A 19,997-nucleotide genomic window follows, 5' to 3' on the forward strand; every position below is an offset into this window, starting at 1 on the left:
ATATCAGTTTTTGTCAAATAATCTCAAGAAACGGGAGAAAGAGATATTATGTTAAACTATTATATTATATTATCTAAAATTATTACATTTAAACGTAAAATAGAAGTTAATATTAATAATAATTGTAAGATTTATGAAAGAGAAATGTAAAAGGGCATTGTTTTAATATAAAAATATAAATTGAAATTTAATACTCTGCCCGGAAAGGTTTCACCATATTATTTATTGCCGTGTTCTATATGTAATAACTATAAGTTTCGCCAACATTAATTTCTATATTATTTTTTATTGTATCATTCTTTGTTTGATAACACAAAACATGAAGACTCATCATGACACATCGACATCATGGAAAATAGACAAGCAATTGTATAGGAAATGTATTTATTTGTTATTATATATAAACCCTTAAAAGAATTGGCTCATAGTTAATTAGAGGATTTGTATTTATAAAAATGATTACCAAAATTGGCGATCAAAATAACGGATTCATTTGCGCAGCAGATGGAGCAACAGTAGGCAACTTTTGGGCAAAAGATATGTTCAGCAGTCATCATAGTGAGAGAGAGAGAGAGAGAGGGGGGGAGAATTGAGAAAGTGAAAGAGGTGGGAAAAGAAGAACAGCGTTTGCCGAATCGTCTATTAATCCGAAGGATAGGATAGACGGATCGTGATTGGATAGACGGGCGAGAGAGGGAAGATGACATTGCCCTCCCCCCTTCCCCATCGACAAAACCCATGAATAAACGGCTTCATTTCATTGTGAGACGTAGTCTGTCGTTGTTAGTTGAAGCTCACTTGTCGTTCCTTTAAATATTCAATACTTGTAAATTCTTATCATAGTGCATATATAAGGATACAACGCGTGATAACATATTGTGGCTTCAATTAAATGCTTGGTGGTTCTTTGAATATATTTGTAGGTGTTCTACGCTTGTAAATATCTCTCGTATCAAAGAGAATTTCTAACCGGAGCCGAAGGATGACTAATCAGGTTTGATCGGATAATTATTTTTTATTACTGATCCATAAAGTAGAATTTCTTTCTTATATGGATGATATTTGATTATATCTCTAATTGTATTTAAGCGGATTCTTGTTCCAAACGTACACGCCACGATTTATCAGCTTACTAAATTAATTTTAAATTTTATCAAATATTATTGTACAACTAACCATGCGAAAAGGAAGTTTGATACGAGAGAGTAGGAAACAATATTCTTGGTCAATTTGAAATAACTGTCTATAAGAACAAGAGCGAGGAATTTTGTTTTCGAAGCTATGTTTATAACTTGAGTGAGGTTTTGAATTTCTCTACTTTCTTCGAGATACACTGTTTTGATTCACGAACATTGAAACTGCTTATTGAATATGTTGCAAAGTCAATTTACAGTAAACTCTTAATATCCAAAAGATATAATAATACCTGAAGGAGAAAACTTAAACTTGTCTTGTTAATTTCAATTTGATAATCAATTCTTTTCTACTCTATCAAGATTCCCAAAAAGTAATATAATATAAATTTTAAAGGTATAATTTACAAAGAGAGAGAGAGAGAGAGAGAGAGAGAGAGAGAGACAGAGAGTGACTGAAATTTGCAATTACTTTACAATTAATGACAATTCTTTTTTTACAAAATATATCGTTCGTCAATTATAACAGCAGAAAATTATTGTTTTGATTTGAACAAAACGCTACTGTTAATTGAGTCATGTAAACTAGTGAGTAAAAACTATTGAAATTTCTCGTTCCCCCCCCCCTCTTTCTGTCTTGCTCTCTTTTTATCTCTCACTTCATTTTTACATTATTATAAGTTTCTTTATCTCTCGTATCAAGCGATATAAAAATTATATGGAGAGATCAATTACTTACTTACTCATCTTTTTCACCAATTAATTTTTACCGTCTTATTATATATATTTCATTTAATACACTAATCACAGTTTTGCATATATGTAGATCAATTTATAGATTTTTATGTTACTTAATAAATTTATATAAATAAATAAATGAATTAATAATGTAATGTTAAATTGCGTAAATGAATTTTATAAATAGATAAACAAAAAGTACATGTTGCACATTGCATAATTGAATACATTCGTAATAAGGATGCGCGCGCGCGCGTATGTGCGTGACGTACGCCGTTTCGATAAGAAATGAAAAATCAAATTCAACTAAATCGCAAACTTATTATAAATTCTATAGAAAAAAAGTCCCCTATTATGAGATATGATCCTAATATGGGCTAGCAGAGTTTCTGTTAAATTAATAGGCAGCCTCAGTTGATTCCACCATGAATTTATTGCCTTTAGAGCGAAATCTGTTTAGTGGAAAATTCATTGTTAATAATTTGGGTGCTGAAAAGCTGCTATCTCATATTAGAAACCTGTCTCATAATCAAAGACTTTCGTCTATATGTATAATTATACGTACATGCACATGTTACATTTCATCTCTGTTTTGAAATTATTTTCAACCATTTATCATACCTATCAATTATTGGCAAAGAAATTCTTGGTAAAACTAAACGTAAATAATTAATGATATTTCCGAGATTCTGTTATTGATAATCTTTACGTAAACGACGAGTGAAATGATTTTAAGATCGAAGCATCCCATGCCTATTAAATATCTGTATTACGCATTCCTTAACATTTTTTATTTTATGTTATTTAGCAATTTATCTCAATACTTCAATTTTCTTTAAATAATTAAAACTAAATATAGTCCATTTGCTGTGTGTCTCGCTTAGAATTTTGAAACACTACCCAGGGAGAAATGACTTGAACGAAGTTGTAACGAATCGACGTCAATATGACAGTTTCGATGTTGATACAAAACATCGTTTCGACAAGTCGATCGACAAGTAATTTCTGACTGGGTACGTCTCAGTTCGACCTTTACTAGGAGATAATACTGGTCGTACGAGAAATTTGTAACTTGAGCAGATAAATGTTGAAAATTTAACATCTTCTATTCATGTAGATATTAAATAGAGATTTCAAGAAAAGTGTTTGTTAATTTTCACCAATTATAAATACTTGATTTCACAACAGAGGTTATTAAAAGCTTGCTGCACACGATATACATACATACATGTTCCTTCCTTTTTATTATTTTTAATTTCTTAGCTTTTATTTCTTTTTGTTATTCATTCATAACCATAAAATTATTTAATGTTACTACATTAATCCCGATTAATATGCTTACTTTTAATTCAAAATTTGTATCTAACACGATTAAAAATATTTATTAGTCTAGAAATTAGTCTGAAGCATGAAAGTTTTTGACTGCTTCAAGTTCTTAATTTCTGTTAACGTTTCAAAAGAGTCTAACAAGATAAAAAGAAGATTGTACGGGTCCTTTAATATACGCATGGAATCAATAACAAGAATGGGCTATGGTCAAGAAATAATAAAATCTCTGCTATCGAGAAACCATGATTGCTTTGAATTGCTATGAAAATAATGGAGTATCACGGTGAGTAATTAGCGCACGCCACCTTTCCAATTATTTACTATATTTATAATTGCACCATACTTATATAATTGACAATTGCATCAAGTATGGAACGATGAAAACTGTGTGTAATAGATAAGAATTTTTATTTTAAATTTTATTTAAAGGATAAATGTGTATACACATATAACATAATAATTTCTTCTGGATCTATATCTTATACATATAATTACAATATATATGTGATTATTGAGACTTTCTCTCTTTGCACAATTTAAACAAAATGTATTCTCAAAGACACATATAATATTTTCACATATGTGCAAAAAGATATTTTGAAATGTCATATTTGTCGTCTTATACAAATATACTCTCAACGTGTTTGCACACATTAGTCGGATAAGAGGAAAGATGATTAACTGGTATCAGATACACTTATCGTTTGATTAGTCAAATTACTTGCTAGACATACGAAATTGTTCGATGTCGACTCTTCCTTTGTTTTGATGTTTCAATGTTTCCTTTCCACCAATCATTGCACCAACAACTCGTCGAGAAGTGAATAATAATTTGTTTACGACAGATTGTAGGCAAATATACGAATGGATAAATATCAAGCTAATCGATTGTTGAGCACCATGTCCAATATTCCGTTACTCGGCGAGCGTATCAATCTTGTGCGAGACATTCTGCAGTGTCCGTCATGTATATTCGCAACGTCAAGCAGGTAAATTAATCGCTACACAATAAATGTTGTAATGACGAGCACCGCACACAGGCATTTTGGGCTCAAATATATACATTTGTATAAATGCATGTGTGACAAATGGTGATCTGAAATTTGACGTTTAGTGCATAGGCAACGGCAAAACATTGGTCGATAAATTGGTAAATTTCTAGGTCAGAATTCACCGAGCATCTAGTTAGCCATTGCACGCCGAAGCAACGCAGCGATTCGAATGTTAAAGCCCCCTTAAATGCAGACGGTTGTTCATCTTTCGCAGTAATGGAGCCCAAAGCAGAAGAGACTTGCCGCGCGAATCTGCAAAGCAGGCGAGACAGAGGCTTCCGAGAGGCTAAAAGGTGCAAGCAATGCAATTTCGTAGCCGGCACGAAGATGGAATATTGGGAGCATATGCGTTGCCACATAAAAGGCTTTACATGCTCCGAGTGCTCCTTCGTTACCAAGTACAAGCATCATATGAACCATCACTGGCTTAGCGTTCACGACGGCTCCAAGCCGTTCAAATGCAAAAAGTGTTTGTATACGTGCGTGAGCAAATCAATGCTGACTAGCCACCTGAAGAAGCACTCCAACATCTATCCGTACAGATGCGCGGACTGTACATACAAGAGCAAGTTCTGCAACACGCTAAAGAAGCATCTGCGAAAGAAGGAGCATCAGCCGGCGATGGTATTGAACGCTGACGGCTCGCCGAATCCGCTGTCCATCATCGATGTCTACGGTACGAAACGCGGGCGCAGGCCTGCTAAAGAGGAACGAAACAGCACTGTGACCATCACCACGAACGATCAGATCGGCGACTCCTTGTCACTTGATTCGCCGGTTGCTCGTTACTTAACTGTCGCCACGACCAACGATTGGATAAATGAAAGTAGCACAAATAAGAGCCAATTCCCTTACAGCGATTTGGTTGCTGCTTTCAATCTGTCGAGTCACGTTTCGCTTGGCGAAGACGTGGCGGAAAATATGCGGAGAATGGAGCAATCCGGTACGTTGACGGAGATGCTTGTCCGAAATGCGTTGCAGGCAGAATGTAACGAGGTGAGCAAACATCACTTGTCCGATAGCAAAACTACCGAGTTGGAGTACCAGAAGAGGAGAATTACCGAGTCTACAACAGACGCACCGTTGGATCTCCGCATCGCTGAGGTGATCCAAGAGAATCAGCTTCAGTTTCGGGCATTAGCGCGAATTGGCGCGAATTCGCCGAAAGTCACCGGCACTAGTAAACGTAAAGGTAAAGCGATCAAGCTGGAACGTGAGCAAAACGAAGGTATGTCCTTTGACTCGGACGGTTTCCGCCAGGTAAATCCGAGGGTCGAGGACATTAAGGTTGCCGATTTATTCGATGCCGACCTCATCTGCCACTACTGCGAAATTATATTCGGCAATGTAATCATGTATGCCATGCATATGGGTTGTCACAACTTTAATGATCCTTACACATGTAACATATGCGGCCAGGAATGCATCGATAAACTATCCTTCTTTCTGCATATCGCTCGATCGGAGCATTAAATAGAAATAAAAATGCCTATACGAAAGCGCTTCGATTGAAAAACGGGAAAAATTATTCTAGTCAAAAGTATCGAATGTAAAGATGCTTCGACGAAGCGTTATTGCTCACAGCACGCTCCATCGGCTCCATGTATAATTTAAAGAAAAGAAGAGCAAAAGGAAAGGATGATGCAATGTTTAAATGAAAACATAAATCTATATCGTAGGTACGCACATGTATGGAAAAACAAAGAAATTTCGCATTACTCATGTTAAATTATATTGATAAAGTGGACCAAAGGTATTAAAATTAATATTGCAAATGCAAGGTTAGTTGTTGCTGACGTGTACATACAAAAGGAGAGAATTTATCTTGAAAATTTATGAGAGTTTTTTTAAATTTTACTATTTCATTATAGTAGATATTAATGAGAAAATAACTAACTTATTTTCAGGATAATTTCTAATTGTAAGAGAATATTCTTTCCGTGTAGAATCAGCACTGACTCAATCTTTATCAATGACTGAATAGACGAAAAATGACGAAGAACGCTGTGATTTAGATTAAATTGCATATAATTATTTCTCTTTATTTAGTAATACAAAGTGGCGGTTTACACGATCTAATTAAATAATTATCGGACACCACAAGTATTTCTTCCCAATGCAAACTATATTTGCATTAATTTTCTTCAACAATAATAAATTAATCGATATTAAATGCAAAAATTGTTTTTGCAATTATGTAAAATTAGACAATTAATATACAATATGCAAGTATGCGTTTCTATACATATGTATGTAGCGAGATGAAGAAACTGCATTCTAACTTGAGAGATAATCTTTGAGAGTTTGCAGATTTTCTTCAACTCTTTTTCTTACAAATACCTATATTTTTTCTCATCATAGTATCGTACGCATGCATCAAACTGATGAAGCAAACTCCAAGAACAAAATTCTCGAGTTTTATTTAAGAGTTGCAGATTTTTTATTTTTATAAATTTCACACATATTGCTATGTTTCTCAATTATTATTTTGTTTTCTTCCATTTTTTCTGTTTTTGACTGATGCTTCTTTTGATTTCTTCTCTCGCAATAATATAAACGATCGATACAAAAATCTTAACAAGCGGATATCTTTCTTTGAGGATGTTTAGACTTTTTCGATGACAAAAATTTTCTTTTAATTTAAAACTATACTTGTCTTTTGTTGTTAGTTGTTAATGTGACATGCATACAGTATAATATCCCTGGCGAAAATAATGTGTTTATTATAAAAGTTTATAACAAGTCTGTTTAAACGTTTCATTTGAGTTTTAAAACACATATTGAATTGTTTGTGAGATATAACATGGAGTTGTTTATGACATGTTGACGGTTACAAGTTGTGAAACGTTTCCACTGCAGTTTTCCAAGGGTTTGTAAAATATGTTATTGTCACTAAAAGATTAACCAGGTGTTTGCAACTCTTGATAAATAAATGTAAACGTCATCTCTCACTTTTTTCGCCAGGTATTATACATTTTCGTAAGCCAGACAGACTTATCTCGATATAAGAATTTTGACACGTAGTGTAGACAGTAAAAGTCGAACAACGACCTTTCTGTCCATTGATATGTTTTTCTTCAATATTACATGTAACATTTCAAATACAAAGCACTTGTATTGTAATGATGAGTATAAATTGTATTGTAATAACCAGTAAAATGAAATGAAAAAGTTTGAGAGAGATGAACTAGTAGATGGATCGATGGATGTCGACCGACAGTCGATAACATCGAGATTAATTACCTCCCGAGGAACACGACGTTGACGAAAATTTCCGTAGAGTCGCGACGGTATATTGAACAAGTATATTATGAAGCAGATCGCGCGGAGACGGAGACGGAGACGACGTATTCTCTCTCGCGACGTATAAATTCGCGTCCATATCTCTTTTACATGCAAGTTCGGCTTACTGCTCATTAAGCGTGGCGAGTGGCGAGTGGCGAGTGGCGGGTGGCGGGTGGCGACTGTTGCGACTGTGTTGCGAGTTGCGTGATTCCAGTCTACATCGAGCATGAACGTCACATATGTAAATGGCGAGGAGTGTATGTACGTGACGTATCGACGATATAAAAAGGAGAAATTATTTGCGGTGCGAGTGCTTTGTTAAGTCGATCCGTTAACAGCCAACGCAGCTCGCGCGTTGTTAACGGATGAGATAGACGATCTGTATGATTTTCCGTGTCGGTGGACGACACTTGTGCAAGAGGATGCCGAGTTGACCTATCACGAAGAATGGAATGCCTTGTACAACGGTACGTTCCAACGATAGGCGTTTACGTGTATGCGTCGACGATCGCTGCGCCTGATGCGTGAATATAACAAGTCTGCCGAAATATACCATCTCTTTGTCCGCATTTATGCACACTCGTAAGCCACGTATCGAAGGTTACGCACGGTTAGGTACCCTCTTAGTTAGCTTACTTGTAATGACTCGCCATAAGCCATAACGAATGACGAGTCAATTCCCGCAAGTGTAACCTCTCTCTCGGATCGGAGCTTGTGTCGTTTCAATTATACATACGTACATGTGATTTGCATAGTTTAATCATCTGTTTTCTATCAAACTTTCAGAGTATTGAAATAAAATCGATCCGTTCGGTTTTCTAGCTATTCAAAGTTGTAAGGTAAGTGGAAACGTTTGCTTGTGCTGCCAATTATGAATGAATGGAATAAATCTCCTTTTCTTTTTCAGATGGCGGAAGTTGATCCCGAGACTTTGCTAGAATGGCTCAGTATGGGGCAAGGAGACGAGAGGGACATGCAGTTAATCGCATTGGAACAATTGTGTATGCTGTTACTCATGTCCGACAATGTGGATCGTTGCTTCGAATGGTAAATCATTGTTAATAGCGTACAGCGTGTGCAACGTACAAACATTTTGCATTGCGTTCTCAGCTGTCCTCCGCGGACCTTCCTCCCGGCTCTCTGCAGAATCTTTCTGGATGAATTGGTACCAGATAGCGTGCTCGAAGTGACCGCTCGAGCCATCACGTACTACTTGGACGTCTCGGCGGAATGTACGCGCAGAGTGGTCGCCATGGAGGGTGCCGTAAAGGCTATCTGCAGTCGCCTCTCTGGCGCTGGACTCGGCTCCAGGGTCAGCCGAGACTTGGCGGAGCAATGTATAAAGGTATCGACCGCGATCGAATTCCTCTCCTTTTTACAAATACTCGTGTACACACACACTTGATAATGTATACAGGTATTGGAACTTGTGTGCGCGAGAGAGGCGGGTGCCGTGTTCGAGGCTGGTGGTCTGCCTTGCGCCTTGTGTTTCATCCGAGAGCACGGAGCGCGCGTACACCGGGACACGTTGCACTCGGCGATGGCAGTCGTTACTCGATTATGCGGCAAGGTTGAACCTCAAGATAAGGCTCTGCCCGATTGCGTAGAGGCTCTATCGGTTTTACTGAGGCACGAGGACGCACATGTCGCCGACGGGGCGCTTCGTTGCTTCGCCTCGCTGGCCGACAGATTTTCCAGAAGGGGAACGGATCCCGCGCCGCTGGCATCCAACGGATTAGTTTCTGAACTTTTGTACCGGTATCTTTCGATCGACAGTTTATGCTCTCTCTCTCCTTGAGGAAATTTTCAATTTCCAATTTCGAATAAAAATAAATTTCTTTTGCAGACTATCAAATGCAGCAGGCCCTGGCACATCCGCCACGGCAACTTGCAGCAACCCAAAGACACCCCCGCCATCCAGTACCGTGAGCACAGTTCCAACTCCGGAACCAAAGTCCTGCGCCTCTGTCTCGACCATAATCAGCCTCTTGTCGACCCTTTGCAGAGGCTCACCGTCCATCACGCACGATCTCCTACGCTCGGAATTGCCAGACGCGATAGAAAAGGCACTAAAGGGAGACGAGCGATGCGCTCTTGACTCCATGAGACTGATCGACCTTTTACTAGTCTTACTGTTCGAGGGCAGATCGGCGTTGGGACGTAGTACTAGCGGCGGCCCGTCTGGCCCCTTGCTACCAAGACTGAGACGTTTGGATAGCGCCGGAGAAAAGTCCCACAGGCAATTGATCGACTGCATACGTTCCAAGGACACGGATGCGTTGATCGAGGCGATCGACACGGGAGGGATCGAAGTTAACTTTATGGACGACGTCGGACAAACCTTACTCAATTGGGCTTCGGCATTCGGCACGCAAGAGATGGTCGAGTTTCTCTGCGACAGAGGAGCGGACGTAAACAAAGGTCAACGATCGTCCAGCTTACATTACGCGGCTTGTTTCGGAAGACCGGCTATCGCCAAGGTTCTCCTCAGGCACGGTGCCAATCCTGATTTGCGGGACGAGGATGGTAAAACGCCTCTGGATAAAGCCAGAGAACGTGTCGACGAAGGACACAGAGAGGTAGCAGCCATTTTACAGTCGCCTGGAGAATGGATGTTGCCACCGAGTCAAGAGCATAGGAAACTTGAGACGGAAGTGGAAGAATTTACGGAACCCAAGGGCGATCCTGAAATGGCGCCTGTTTACCTGAAAAGATTGTTGCCGGTGTTTTGTGCAACTTTTCAGTCGACTATGTTACCAAGTGTTAGAAAAGCGAGCTTAAGTTTGATTCGAAAAATGGTGCATTACATCCAGCCAGAATTGCTCATAGAAACTTGTGGATCTGATAGAACCGGAGGATGTGGAGCTATGCTCGTAGAAGTAATTGCCAATGTTTTGGACAATGAGGTAAGCATCCTTAATCAACTATTAAACACAATATTTCGTGTTTAATAAAGAACTGTTATGGCCATTAGTTTATATCGAGAGAAGAGTACACCTAGAGAAAGATCTATGTGTATTCTTAAGGGAAAAGGATACCCCTTTCCACGTCTATTTCTCCATTATGTACATCTCCCGCGAAAATAGAAATGTCCTCTTATCGAGCCGTCAAAGGTCCGATCTCAAAGACAAAACAAAACATTGTGGCGATCCCAACATGCATGCAGGCAGAGAGAGAGAGAGAGAGAGAGACAGTAGATTCACACAGTGTGTATAAATCAGTGATTTAGCCGAGACTGTTCACAGGAACATGAGATAAAGGCGCCATTATCATCACCTACAGACGCTTTTAAGACGTTCGGTCCAAAATTACCCGGCCTTACAACTCGCAAGTCTTCGAGTTTTCGCAACTACATTCTCGACACGACGGTAACGTCTTTTGCATCGTTCTATCGCCCGCTACTTGCGAAAACTTACCTTGATCGTTTCTCACGCTGTTCCTAGTGTACCGCAAGTTTCCAATTTCAGTTTTTCAATTAATAACTATCTCGAGACTTGATGTTTAATATTAACATAATAAAATGCACTCGTTGTAATTGAAGCGTGAAATTTAACTCACTAAAATTAAACTTACGCATGTCTTGTTACATTCGATGTTGCATATTGCTCGAGTCAAATTACTAGAATCATCTCGGAGATATCTTGCGTCGCTATTCTCTTAGTAATTGGTCTCTCCAACAAATTTCATCTCGTAAGAAAGGAAATAAAAGTAGTCGATACGAGAATTGAGATCGAGAGGGCAGATAGAGAGATAGCACTTTGAAAGTTTTGTCAAAGATGACGAATTTGGCAACATCTACTCTCGTCTACTGCCTGTTTGCCGTTGCTGGGATCTAAAGATATTTACCTTCTTTCCAATGAATAAGAAAGAACGATGCACCGTTCTTAGCTATAACCGTCTACTGCAGCCATTACGGTTTTTTTGCCAAGTAGAAAGAGCCTCCTTTTCTTTTTATATGTATATAATAGTAAAAGACACACAGCGTTTGCCCTTGTTTTACGTTTCAGAAGACAATTTTTTATTTTTATCTTTATTAACTCTTCGCATTTTATATGTTTTAAAACCGTTTAAAAACTTGTGTGTTCTAATATTAACAGGAAGATGAGGACGGTCATTTGGTTGTCTTGCAAATGATACAGGATCTGATGATTAAAGGCAAAGATGAATTCTTAGAACATTTCGCACGTTTAGGAGTATTTTCAAAAGTTGCCGCTTTAGCCGGACCACAAGAGACTACACCCGAGCCAGAAGCAGAATCGAATCAAGTGGGAGAAGAGCAAAGAATGGAAGATGCGAAAGAATTGTTAATAGGAAGAGCGTATCATTGGAGAGATTGGTGCATATGTCGAGGACGTGATTGTCTTTACATCTGGTCCGACGCGGCAGCTCTAGAACTATCGAATGGAAGTAACGGATGGTTTAGATTTATCCTTGACGGCAAACTGGCAACTATGTACTCTAGCGGAAGTCCAGAAGGTGGAACGGACACATCGGGTGAGCATGCACAGACACCCGGCTCGCAACACACGCACATGCACACACACGTGCGCACGTACGCATGCACGCACTCACGCACGCACGCACGCACGCACGCACGCTCGCTCGCTCGCTCGCTCGCTCGCTCGCTTGATCCCTTACATTTTGACAAAAACATTTTTCACTTTTTCCATCCTGCTGATGTTGTTTTCTCTATCAGAGAGGGGGGAGAGATTGCCGCTTTTTATCCCTTTTCATCATTAACGATATCTTTATATATATATATATCTCTCTCTCTTTTCTTCAACGTCACTTTACACTTTATTTTCCATTTGTGATTAACTTTCGCGAGGGGAACTATGTAAAGAATAACTGGTTTTACTAACTGCCTACAGGAAAGGGGAGGAACACAGAGTCGCTTACCACTGAAGGTAGGTCACATACGTGTTTAACTCGTATCGTTTAGTTATTACAGACGCGCGATATTAAGATATATTTGTCACAACTTTTCTCTCTTTCTTTCATCTTTCCTCTTCCGTCATACTTGATTTGATGTTGTTTGAGCGGGACGAGTCAGCTCCTAACACGATGTACTCTTATCTTGCAGAAAATCGTGGGGAATTTCTAGAGAAACTACAGAGAGCGCGTAGTCAGTTGAAAGTGAATTTTGTAAGTCAGCCTGTGCTCTCTCGGCCTGGCACCACACGTCTGGTCGTAGGAAATTGGGCATTATCCAGCAGAAAAGAGAGCGAATTGTGTATACATAATAGCGATGGCCAACAACAGGCGACCATTCTAAGGGAAGACTTGCCAGGTTTTATCTTTGAGTCAAACAGAGGTACTAAGCATTCCTTTACAGCGGAAACGAGCTTAGGTAAGATCATTGTTAACGTAGCTATTATTTATTTCTCGTAATTTCTTGCTGAATTTACACACACACACACACACACAGGTCCAGAATTCGCAGCGGGTTGGACTGGCAAAAGGGGCAAGAGATTAAGGTCAAAGATCGAAGCGATTAAACAAAAGGTAAAGGTACAGGCGCAGGAGATATACGAGCGTTACTTCAAAGCGGCACAAGCACAACCACGCGGTGTAGTCGCTAAGCTCGGTGCCATTGTCAATCAGATAGAGAGAGCGTCTCAGAAGCAACAATCTGGAAGTCGCGAATGGCGCAATATATTGCAAACTGCGTTAGAACAGCTGAAAGTATTGTTGAATGAGGAGGGTCGAGTGTCCGCGTACGAGCTACACTCGAGTGGTCTTGTGCAGGCGTTGCTCGCCTTGCTGGCTGCGCCTCCTGGACCCTCGCCCCCGACCCTGAGAGCGACCAAGCTCAGAATGCAAAGGATAACCGCGTTCAAGAGCTGCTTCCAAACCAAGGACACGAATAAGGAGCCTAACTCGGCGAAAATTTTAGTCCACAAGTTGGTCTCGGTGCTGGAATCGATAGAAAAGTTACCGGTATATCTGTACGACACACCCGGATCGGGCTACGGCTTACAGGTATGTCAACGATAACGATCATGATCGACGTACACTCACGATGTAGATTTCTGATGTAGATATGATTTCTCACGCAGATCTTGACAAGGAGATTACGCTTCCGACTGGAGAAGGCTTCTAGCGAGAGCGCGTTAATAGACCGATCCGGTCGTAGCTTAAAGATGGAACCGTTGAGCACGATACAGCAATTGGAGAACCATCTGTTGAAAATGGTAGCCAAGCAATGGCACGACCACGACAGATCGACGTTCGCGTTTGTCAAGAGATTAAAGGAAGAAGGTAGAATAACGTTCAAGTATCAGCACGATTTCGACGAGAACGGCTTGCTATATTGGATCGGAACGAATGCTAAAACTTGTTCCGAATGGGTGAATCCGGGCCAGTACGGTCTAGTCGTCGTGACGTCGAGCGACGGACGAAACCTGCCGTACGGCCACCTCGAGGATATACTCAGCCGTGACCCGTCGGCATTGAATTGTCACACCAACGACGACAAACGGGCGTGGTTCTCGATAGACCTTGGCGTCTGGATTATCCCGAGCGCATACACCTTGAGACACGCGAGAGGATACGGTAGAAGCGCCTTGAGAAACTGGATGTTTCAAGCGTCCAAGGATGGCATCACCTGGATTACGTTGTACGCTCATGTAGACGATTGCTCTCTAAACGAGCCAGGTAGCACGTCTACCTGGACGTTGGAGCCACCGGGCGAGGAGACGCAGGGCTGGCGGCATCTACGTCTACAGCAAATTGGGAAGAATGCGTCCGGACAAACGCATTACCTGTCCGTGTCTGGCTTCGAGGTTTACGGAGAGGTCACTGGAGTATGCGAAGATTTAGGTCGCGCAGCGAAGGAGGCCGAGGCCGGCGTGCGGAAGCAACGGAGGTTTATCAAGACGCAAGTTCTCAAACATTTAGCTGCGGGGGTTCGAGTCGCTAGAGGTCTAGATTGGAAATGGAGGGATCAGGATGGCGTACCACCAGGTATAGTGTACTACACGAGAGCGTATAGATATACGATTAATAAGCAACGTCCAAAGCATCTTCTCGATATACAGGCGAAGGTACAGTCACGGGAGAATTGCACAACGGATGGATAGACGTAACGTGGGATCACGGTGGATCGAATTCGTACCGGATGGGTGCCGAGGGAAAGTACGACCTCAGATTGGTTGGCGCTGGTCTCGACACGGACAGCGCCGCAAAATGTAAGAGCGGCGGGGGCGTTTTGACGGGTCGAAAGTCAAACAGTACTCCTAGTCTACCCGATTGCACCGATACCGCTATGCGTGGCTCGGTAGCTTCTACGGATCAAGCCGCGAGCGCGGATAATCTAGCGGCAAAGGTATTACTTATCGCGTTTGCTCCTTGCTTTGACTCTCGATTACTCAATTCCAATTGCGACATGCAGCAGGCTGCCGAATCGATAGCCGAGAGTGTGCTATCGGTGGCCCGTGCGGAAGCAGTGGTTGCCGTGACCGGGGAGAGCGGAGCGAACTCGACGAGCGAGCTTTCCGTCGTATTGCATCCTAGACCGGACACGACCGTTACTAGCGATCTAGCCACTATCGTCGAGAGCCTCACCCTCAATACGGACTGCCCGGTTAACAGCACTAGTAACCGGGCGTCCAGTTCGAAACCACTTTTCGCCACGGTACGAGGAAACAAGGTGAATTGAAGTTGTTTAATAATCACCCCACCTAGCTTCGTTAGATACGACATACTGACAAATCGATACAATGCGATGCAGGCTAGCGGAGGCTTGCTGAGTTTGGAAACCGCGGAAGTTCTCGACCGTATGAGAGAAGGTGCTGACAGATTACGTAACAATACCAACAGTTTTCTGAGTGGTGAGCTACTTGGTTTAGTTCCCGTTAGAATCAGCGTCTCCGGCGAGTCGGAGGAAAACTCGTTGAGGATTAAATCTGTACCGAGACATCATCCTACTGGGATCGCGGATGGTATGTGTATCGATAATAACTCGTTTCCGCGACCTTACAATATACTACTACTACTAATTTGAGCACTGCGATGCTTAATCAGATTTAAATCAGATCGAGAGATAACTAAACACTCGTTCATGTTTGTATGCGGTATAGATACACGACCGCACTTTAATCCGTGACCAAACATTGATTTTCTCTTTCCTCGTGCTCGTGCTGATATGTAAAAGTTCCGTACATTTCCTTCGAATTAGTTGCTAAAGACTGTACTCGAGAGAAAGAAGCTAGCTCGTCTACGCAAAATGCAACGGGCGGTTGTCCTGTTGTGGTTACCAATCCCATGTCGGTATCTGTGCCTAATCTCGCTTGTTCCGATGCTAACAATACCTTGGAATCAACAGCTGCTACTGGTTTATTGGAAACTTTTGCCGCAATGGCGCGAAGACGAACATTAGGTTAGTTCCTAAATTAAATCCTTACCCGGTTATTATCATTCTTGTTGTTGTTTCAAGCTTTATATCTGCTTAAAAATGCTATCTTTCGTAGCGAATAACTGTAAGACATTTCCAGGACCTGCGGGTGGGCAGCATCTCGCCTCAAATTCTAATACGAGTTGTAATCCAATTCGAGGACCGAATTCTGTATCTAGTCTCGTACGATTGGCACTCAGTCCCAATTTTCCTGGTGGTTTACTTAGTACGGCGCAAAGCTATCCAAGTTTGACGAGTAGCGGACAAGTAGCCGGTAGTGGCGTCACTACGACAACTGGACCAGGTTTAGGACAAGCGCTTACCATGTCTCTGACTAGTACAAGTAGCGATAGCGAGCAGGTAAAACTACCATTTAACCTGTAAAATGCTCTAGTTTCCTTTCTGAGCAACCAATATCGGTACTCCCTCAAAGTGCGAGATTTAACGTCGCCTTAATGTCCGTGATGCCAGGTCAGTCTTGAAGATTTCTTGGAATCCTGCGGAGGTGTAGCGACTTCTAGCACTGGAGGAGGTCGTACTACCGGTGGCCCTACGCTTTTGACCGAGTTGGAAGATGACGAGGACGGTGTCCTGGAAGAGGAAGAGGATAATGAAGAAAATGATCAAGAAGTAATTGCGCGGTTTCATTTCAGAGAGAGTTGTATCGGGGGTACAATTATAATTGTAAGATGAGTCTGTATAAGTTTCAATTCGGTCAGAGTGATCAACATTCGTTGATCATCACTTTCGTTATCGTGAAAGATACGTTAATAATGAAAAAAGGAAATTAATCTGATTGATCGAAATTGGACAACGTCACTGTGTGTGTGTGTGTGTGTGCAGAATTGTGCTTGTTAACGTTAAATTGTGCTGTACTATCTCAGGAGGAAGATGAAGAAAATGAGGAAGAAGGTGACGGCTGCGAAGGCGAGTACGAAGAAGTAATGGTAAGTCGTAATCTCCTCGCGGCATTCATGGAAGAAGAAGCACCGCAGAGTAGCAAGAGGCGCGCATGGGACGACGAGTTTGTATTGAAGCGTCAATTTTCCGCTCTTATTCCTGCTTTCGATCCACGTCCTGGCCGAACCAACATCAATCAGGTGAGTAATGTGCATTGTGCAAACTAGATATAAATATGTAAAAGTTACACCATTCCGAGATATTTTCACAATAGACGACGGATTTGGAAGTTCCCCCTCCTGGTAGCGAAGCGCAAGTCAACAGTCGCATCGGGTCGTTGCCTATGCCTAGACTTTCCTTGTCGTTGAAAGGACCAGGTTTCCCAGGCATACCGGATGTCGAGATATCGCTTTCGGACGCGCACGCTAGTATTTTCCAAGCGGTCCAGGAACTGATGCAGTTAACCGAATTGGGCAGCCGTCAGGAGAAGTTGAAAAGGATATGGGAACCAACCTACACAATAATATATAAAGAAGCGAGGGACGAGGAATCGTCTGGCAGAGCGACCCCGATCGTCACGCTGTACTCACGTAATCCGACGCAAAACGCAAACGCATGCACCGTCGAGGATGTTCTACAACTGTTGAGGCACGTATTTGTTCTGGGCACTATCCGGGACGAGGACGCCTCGACGGAGCAGGACGAGTCGAACGACACGACCTATTGGCTTCACCCGGATGATTTTACATCGAAAAAGATCACCAACAAGATCGTACAGCAGATTCAGGACCCGTTGGCTCTGGCCGCCAGTGCGCTGCCCAATTGGTGCGAGGAGCTCGCGCGAAGCTGCCCGTTTCTACTACCTTTCGAAACGAGACGACTCTACTTCAGTTGCACCGCTTTTGGTGCTTCGCGATCAATCGTATGGTTACAAACGCAACGAGACGCGATCCTCGAGCGGCAAAGGGCACCGGGTCTAAGCCCACGGCGCGATGACAGCCACGAATTTCGTGTCGGCCGGCTCAAGCACGAAAGAGTCAGCGTACCAAGGGGAGAGAAGCTGTTGGATTGGGCGGAGCAAGTGTTGAAGGTAAGGGAAAAAGAGACAATGTGATACACGATGGTACTCGTGTGTATTCATTCTCTCCCTCTCTCATAGGTGCACGCGAGCCGCAAGAGCATACTCGAGGTAGCGTTCGTGGGAGAAGAGGGCACCGGTCTCGGGCCTACCTTGGAATTCTTTGCACTAGTCGCCGCGGAATTGCAACGCAAGGACCTTGGGCTCTGGTTATGCGACGACACCGCCGACGACAACGCCACGCGAATCTCAAACGAGGAGCAAACGTGCGTGCCCGGAGAGAAGATTCGGCCTGCGGGATATTACGTGACGCGTGCCAGTGGCTTGTTCCCAGCCCCATTGCCACAAGATTCGGCAGGTTGCGATCGCGCTGTTCGATACTTCTGGTTCCTAGGAGTCTTCTTGGCAAAAGTTCTCCAGGATAATAGATTAGTAGATTTACCGTTATCCCGTCCATTCTTAAAATTAATGTGCCGTGGTGATATCTCGAACAATGTTAACGAAAAGATCGGTCTTACCGGCGTTACGCAGGAGAGCATGTCATCCAGTATGTCTAGTAGCTTTATATCGGAAGAAGGAGAAAACGATGCAGCATACTCGTCGTTGGAACCTTGTCCATGGTACGCCGGTTTATTGGACATAGAGGACCTCGTTGAAGTAGATCCTGTAAGGGGAGAATTTCTCCGAGAGATACAAAACGCGATCGCGAAGCGCGACAGAACCTTTTCCGATGGACCAAGCTCCACTGACGAAGAAACGTCGTTATACATTACTCATCCATCGGGTACTTCGGTAGCTATCGAAGATTTAGCATTAACCATGACGTATTCACCAAGTTCGAAAGTTTTTCAACACGATCAAGTGGAATTGGCAGAAGGTGGCTCGGACGTTGCAGTAACGATAGAGAATGCGAGGGAATACGCGAACCTTACGATCAATTACTGCCTTAACCAGGGAATTTATAGACAACTCGAAGCCTTCAAGTCGGGCTTCTCAAAAGTCTTTCCGATGGAAAAGCTCCATGTCTTTAGTCCAGACGAGATGAGAGCGATGCTTTGTGGCGAACAGAATCCACAATGGACGAGAGAAGATTTGCTCAATTACACCGAGCCAAAACTAGGATACACAAAGGACAGGTAATCCCAACAAGTAACTTACTGATTTAACAGACTCGCGTGATAAGTAGCGTTATTTCATTCAATGCCATTTCTTTTCAGTCCTGGTTTCCAAAGATTTGTCAACGTGTTGTTATCATTGACTGGCTCCGAGAGAAAAGCGTTCTTACAATTTGCCACCGGTTGTTCGGCTCTACCTCCAGGAGGTTTGTGTAATCTACACCCCAGATTAACTGTCGTGCGGAAAGTGGACGCTGGTTCTGGTGGTTATCCTTCTGTTAACACCTGTGTTCATTATTTAAAATTACCGGAATATCCTACCGAGGAACTCCTAAGAGAAAGGCTATTGGCTGCTACCCGAGAAAGAGGGTTTCATTTGAATTAAATTTATGCTTTTGTCCCAAAATTCAATCAAATTAGTTGTAGAGATTATGTGAAAACAAAAAAAAAAACACTTGACACACATACACATACACACGCACAAAACACACACGTACATGTATGTATATGTATGCTGTGTATATAAGAACGAGTATAAGAACGGCCTTTGTTGTAATTTGATAATTTTATTTTTCTCGTACGAATTAGTATAAATAGTCGGGTAACTTATTAATTTGAGACTTTGAAAAATATGTGTCTATGATGTTTCCGCAATTTTATTTTTAAATTTATATAAAAAAAGTTGCCCCATCTTTTTTCAAATTTTTCCAAAATATCGTATAATCTTCCCATTTCAGTAAATCTGCGATCGGTAAATCATGGTACATTTGTCGTCCACTGCTTCAAGCTCTCTTAAAATCACGTTGGTTTTCTGTATATTCATCTTTGTAATATTTCGTATATACATATATTGTATTGATTCATAAATGAGTTGCATTTTCTTTTGTAAAATTTTTCCGAGCGAGGCAACGCCGTCATTGTGAGGAAATTCACCACGATTTACTCTTCAAAGTGATATTTCCCGAAGGAAAC

General features: G+C 41.8%; 2 protein-coding genes across 4 annotated transcripts; both read left to right on the forward strand.

Annotated features, from left to right (window-relative positions):
- The first annotated feature begins 765 nt into the window (after positions 1-765).
- On the forward strand, positions 766-6,445 carry LOC105566264 (protein hunchback-like). The gene is made up of 4 exons (XM_012020135.1): positions 766-994; positions 3,332-3,483; positions 4,046-4,189; positions 4,363-6,445. Exons 3-4 carry the CDS (start codon positions 4,065-4,067, stop codon positions 5,723-5,725), a joined length of 1,488 nt encoding a protein of 495 aa, XP_011875525.1. The 5' UTR covers positions 766-994; positions 3,332-3,483; positions 4,046-4,064; the 3' UTR covers positions 5,726-6,445.
- A 1,079-nt stretch (positions 6,446-7,524) lies between these two features.
- LOC105566266 (E3 ubiquitin-protein ligase HECTD1) lies at positions 7,525-19,466 on the forward strand. 3 transcript variants are annotated; one of them, XM_012020136.1, is made up of 21 exons: positions 7,525-8,004; positions 8,324-8,376; positions 8,445-8,584; positions 8,648-8,882; positions 8,955-9,295; positions 9,384-10,443; positions 11,635-12,031; positions 12,409-12,444; positions 12,621-12,887; positions 12,966-13,519; positions 13,597-14,503; positions 14,578-14,864; positions 14,931-15,188; positions 15,270-15,480; positions 15,717-15,917; positions 16,033-16,292; positions 16,404-16,562; positions 16,817-17,032; positions 17,107-17,922; positions 17,992-19,046; positions 19,128-19,466. In XM_012020136.1, the coding sequence occupies exons 3-21, from the start codon at positions 8,445-8,447 to the stop codon at positions 19,408-19,410; spliced, it is 7,683 nt and encodes a 2,560-aa protein (XP_011875526.1). In that variant the 5' UTR covers positions 7,525-8,004; positions 8,324-8,376; the 3' UTR covers positions 19,411-19,466. The 3 variants fall into 3 exon arrangements, with proteins under 3 accessions (XP_011875526.1, XP_011875528.1, XP_011875527.1); XM_012020138.1 differs by lacking the exon at positions 15,717-15,917; XM_012020137.1 differs by lacking the exon at positions 12,409-12,444.
- Positions 19,467-19,997: the final 531 nt, after the last annotated feature.

Source organism: Vollenhovia emeryi, unplaced genomic scaffold (genome assembly GCF_000949405.1).
Source record: "Vollenhovia emeryi isolate VEMERY1.0 unplaced genomic scaffold, V.emery_V1.0 DF939145.1, whole genome shotgun sequence".
Taxonomy (NCBI): Eukaryota; Metazoa; Arthropoda; class Insecta; order Hymenoptera; family Formicidae; genus Vollenhovia; species Vollenhovia emeryi.

What these genes read in the sequence shown, in the direction of transcription:
- LOC105566266 (XM_012020136.1), top strand. Translation starts at nt 8,445, where the DNA reads ATGGCGGAAGTTGATCCCGAGACTTTGCTAGAATGGCTCAGTATGGGG. An exon ending in AGAGTCGCTTACCACTGAAG is followed by an intron (nt 12,445 to 12,620) that starts GTAGGTCACATA and finishes CTTATCTTGCAG; the next exon opens with AAAATCGTGGGGAATTTCTA. An exon ending in TCCTACTGGGATCGCGGATG is followed by an intron (nt 15,481 to 15,716) that starts GTATGTGTATCG and finishes CCTTCGAATTAG; the next exon opens with TTGCTAAAGACTGTACTCGA.
- LOC105566264 (XM_012020135.1), top strand. Translation starts at nt 4,065, where the DNA reads ATGGATAAATATCAAGCTAATCGATTGTTGAGCACCATGTCCAATATT. An exon ending in ATATTCGCAACGTCAAGCAG is followed by an intron (nt 4,190 to 4,362) that starts GTAAATTAATCG and finishes GTAAATTTCTAG; the next exon opens with GTCAGAATTCACCGAGCATC.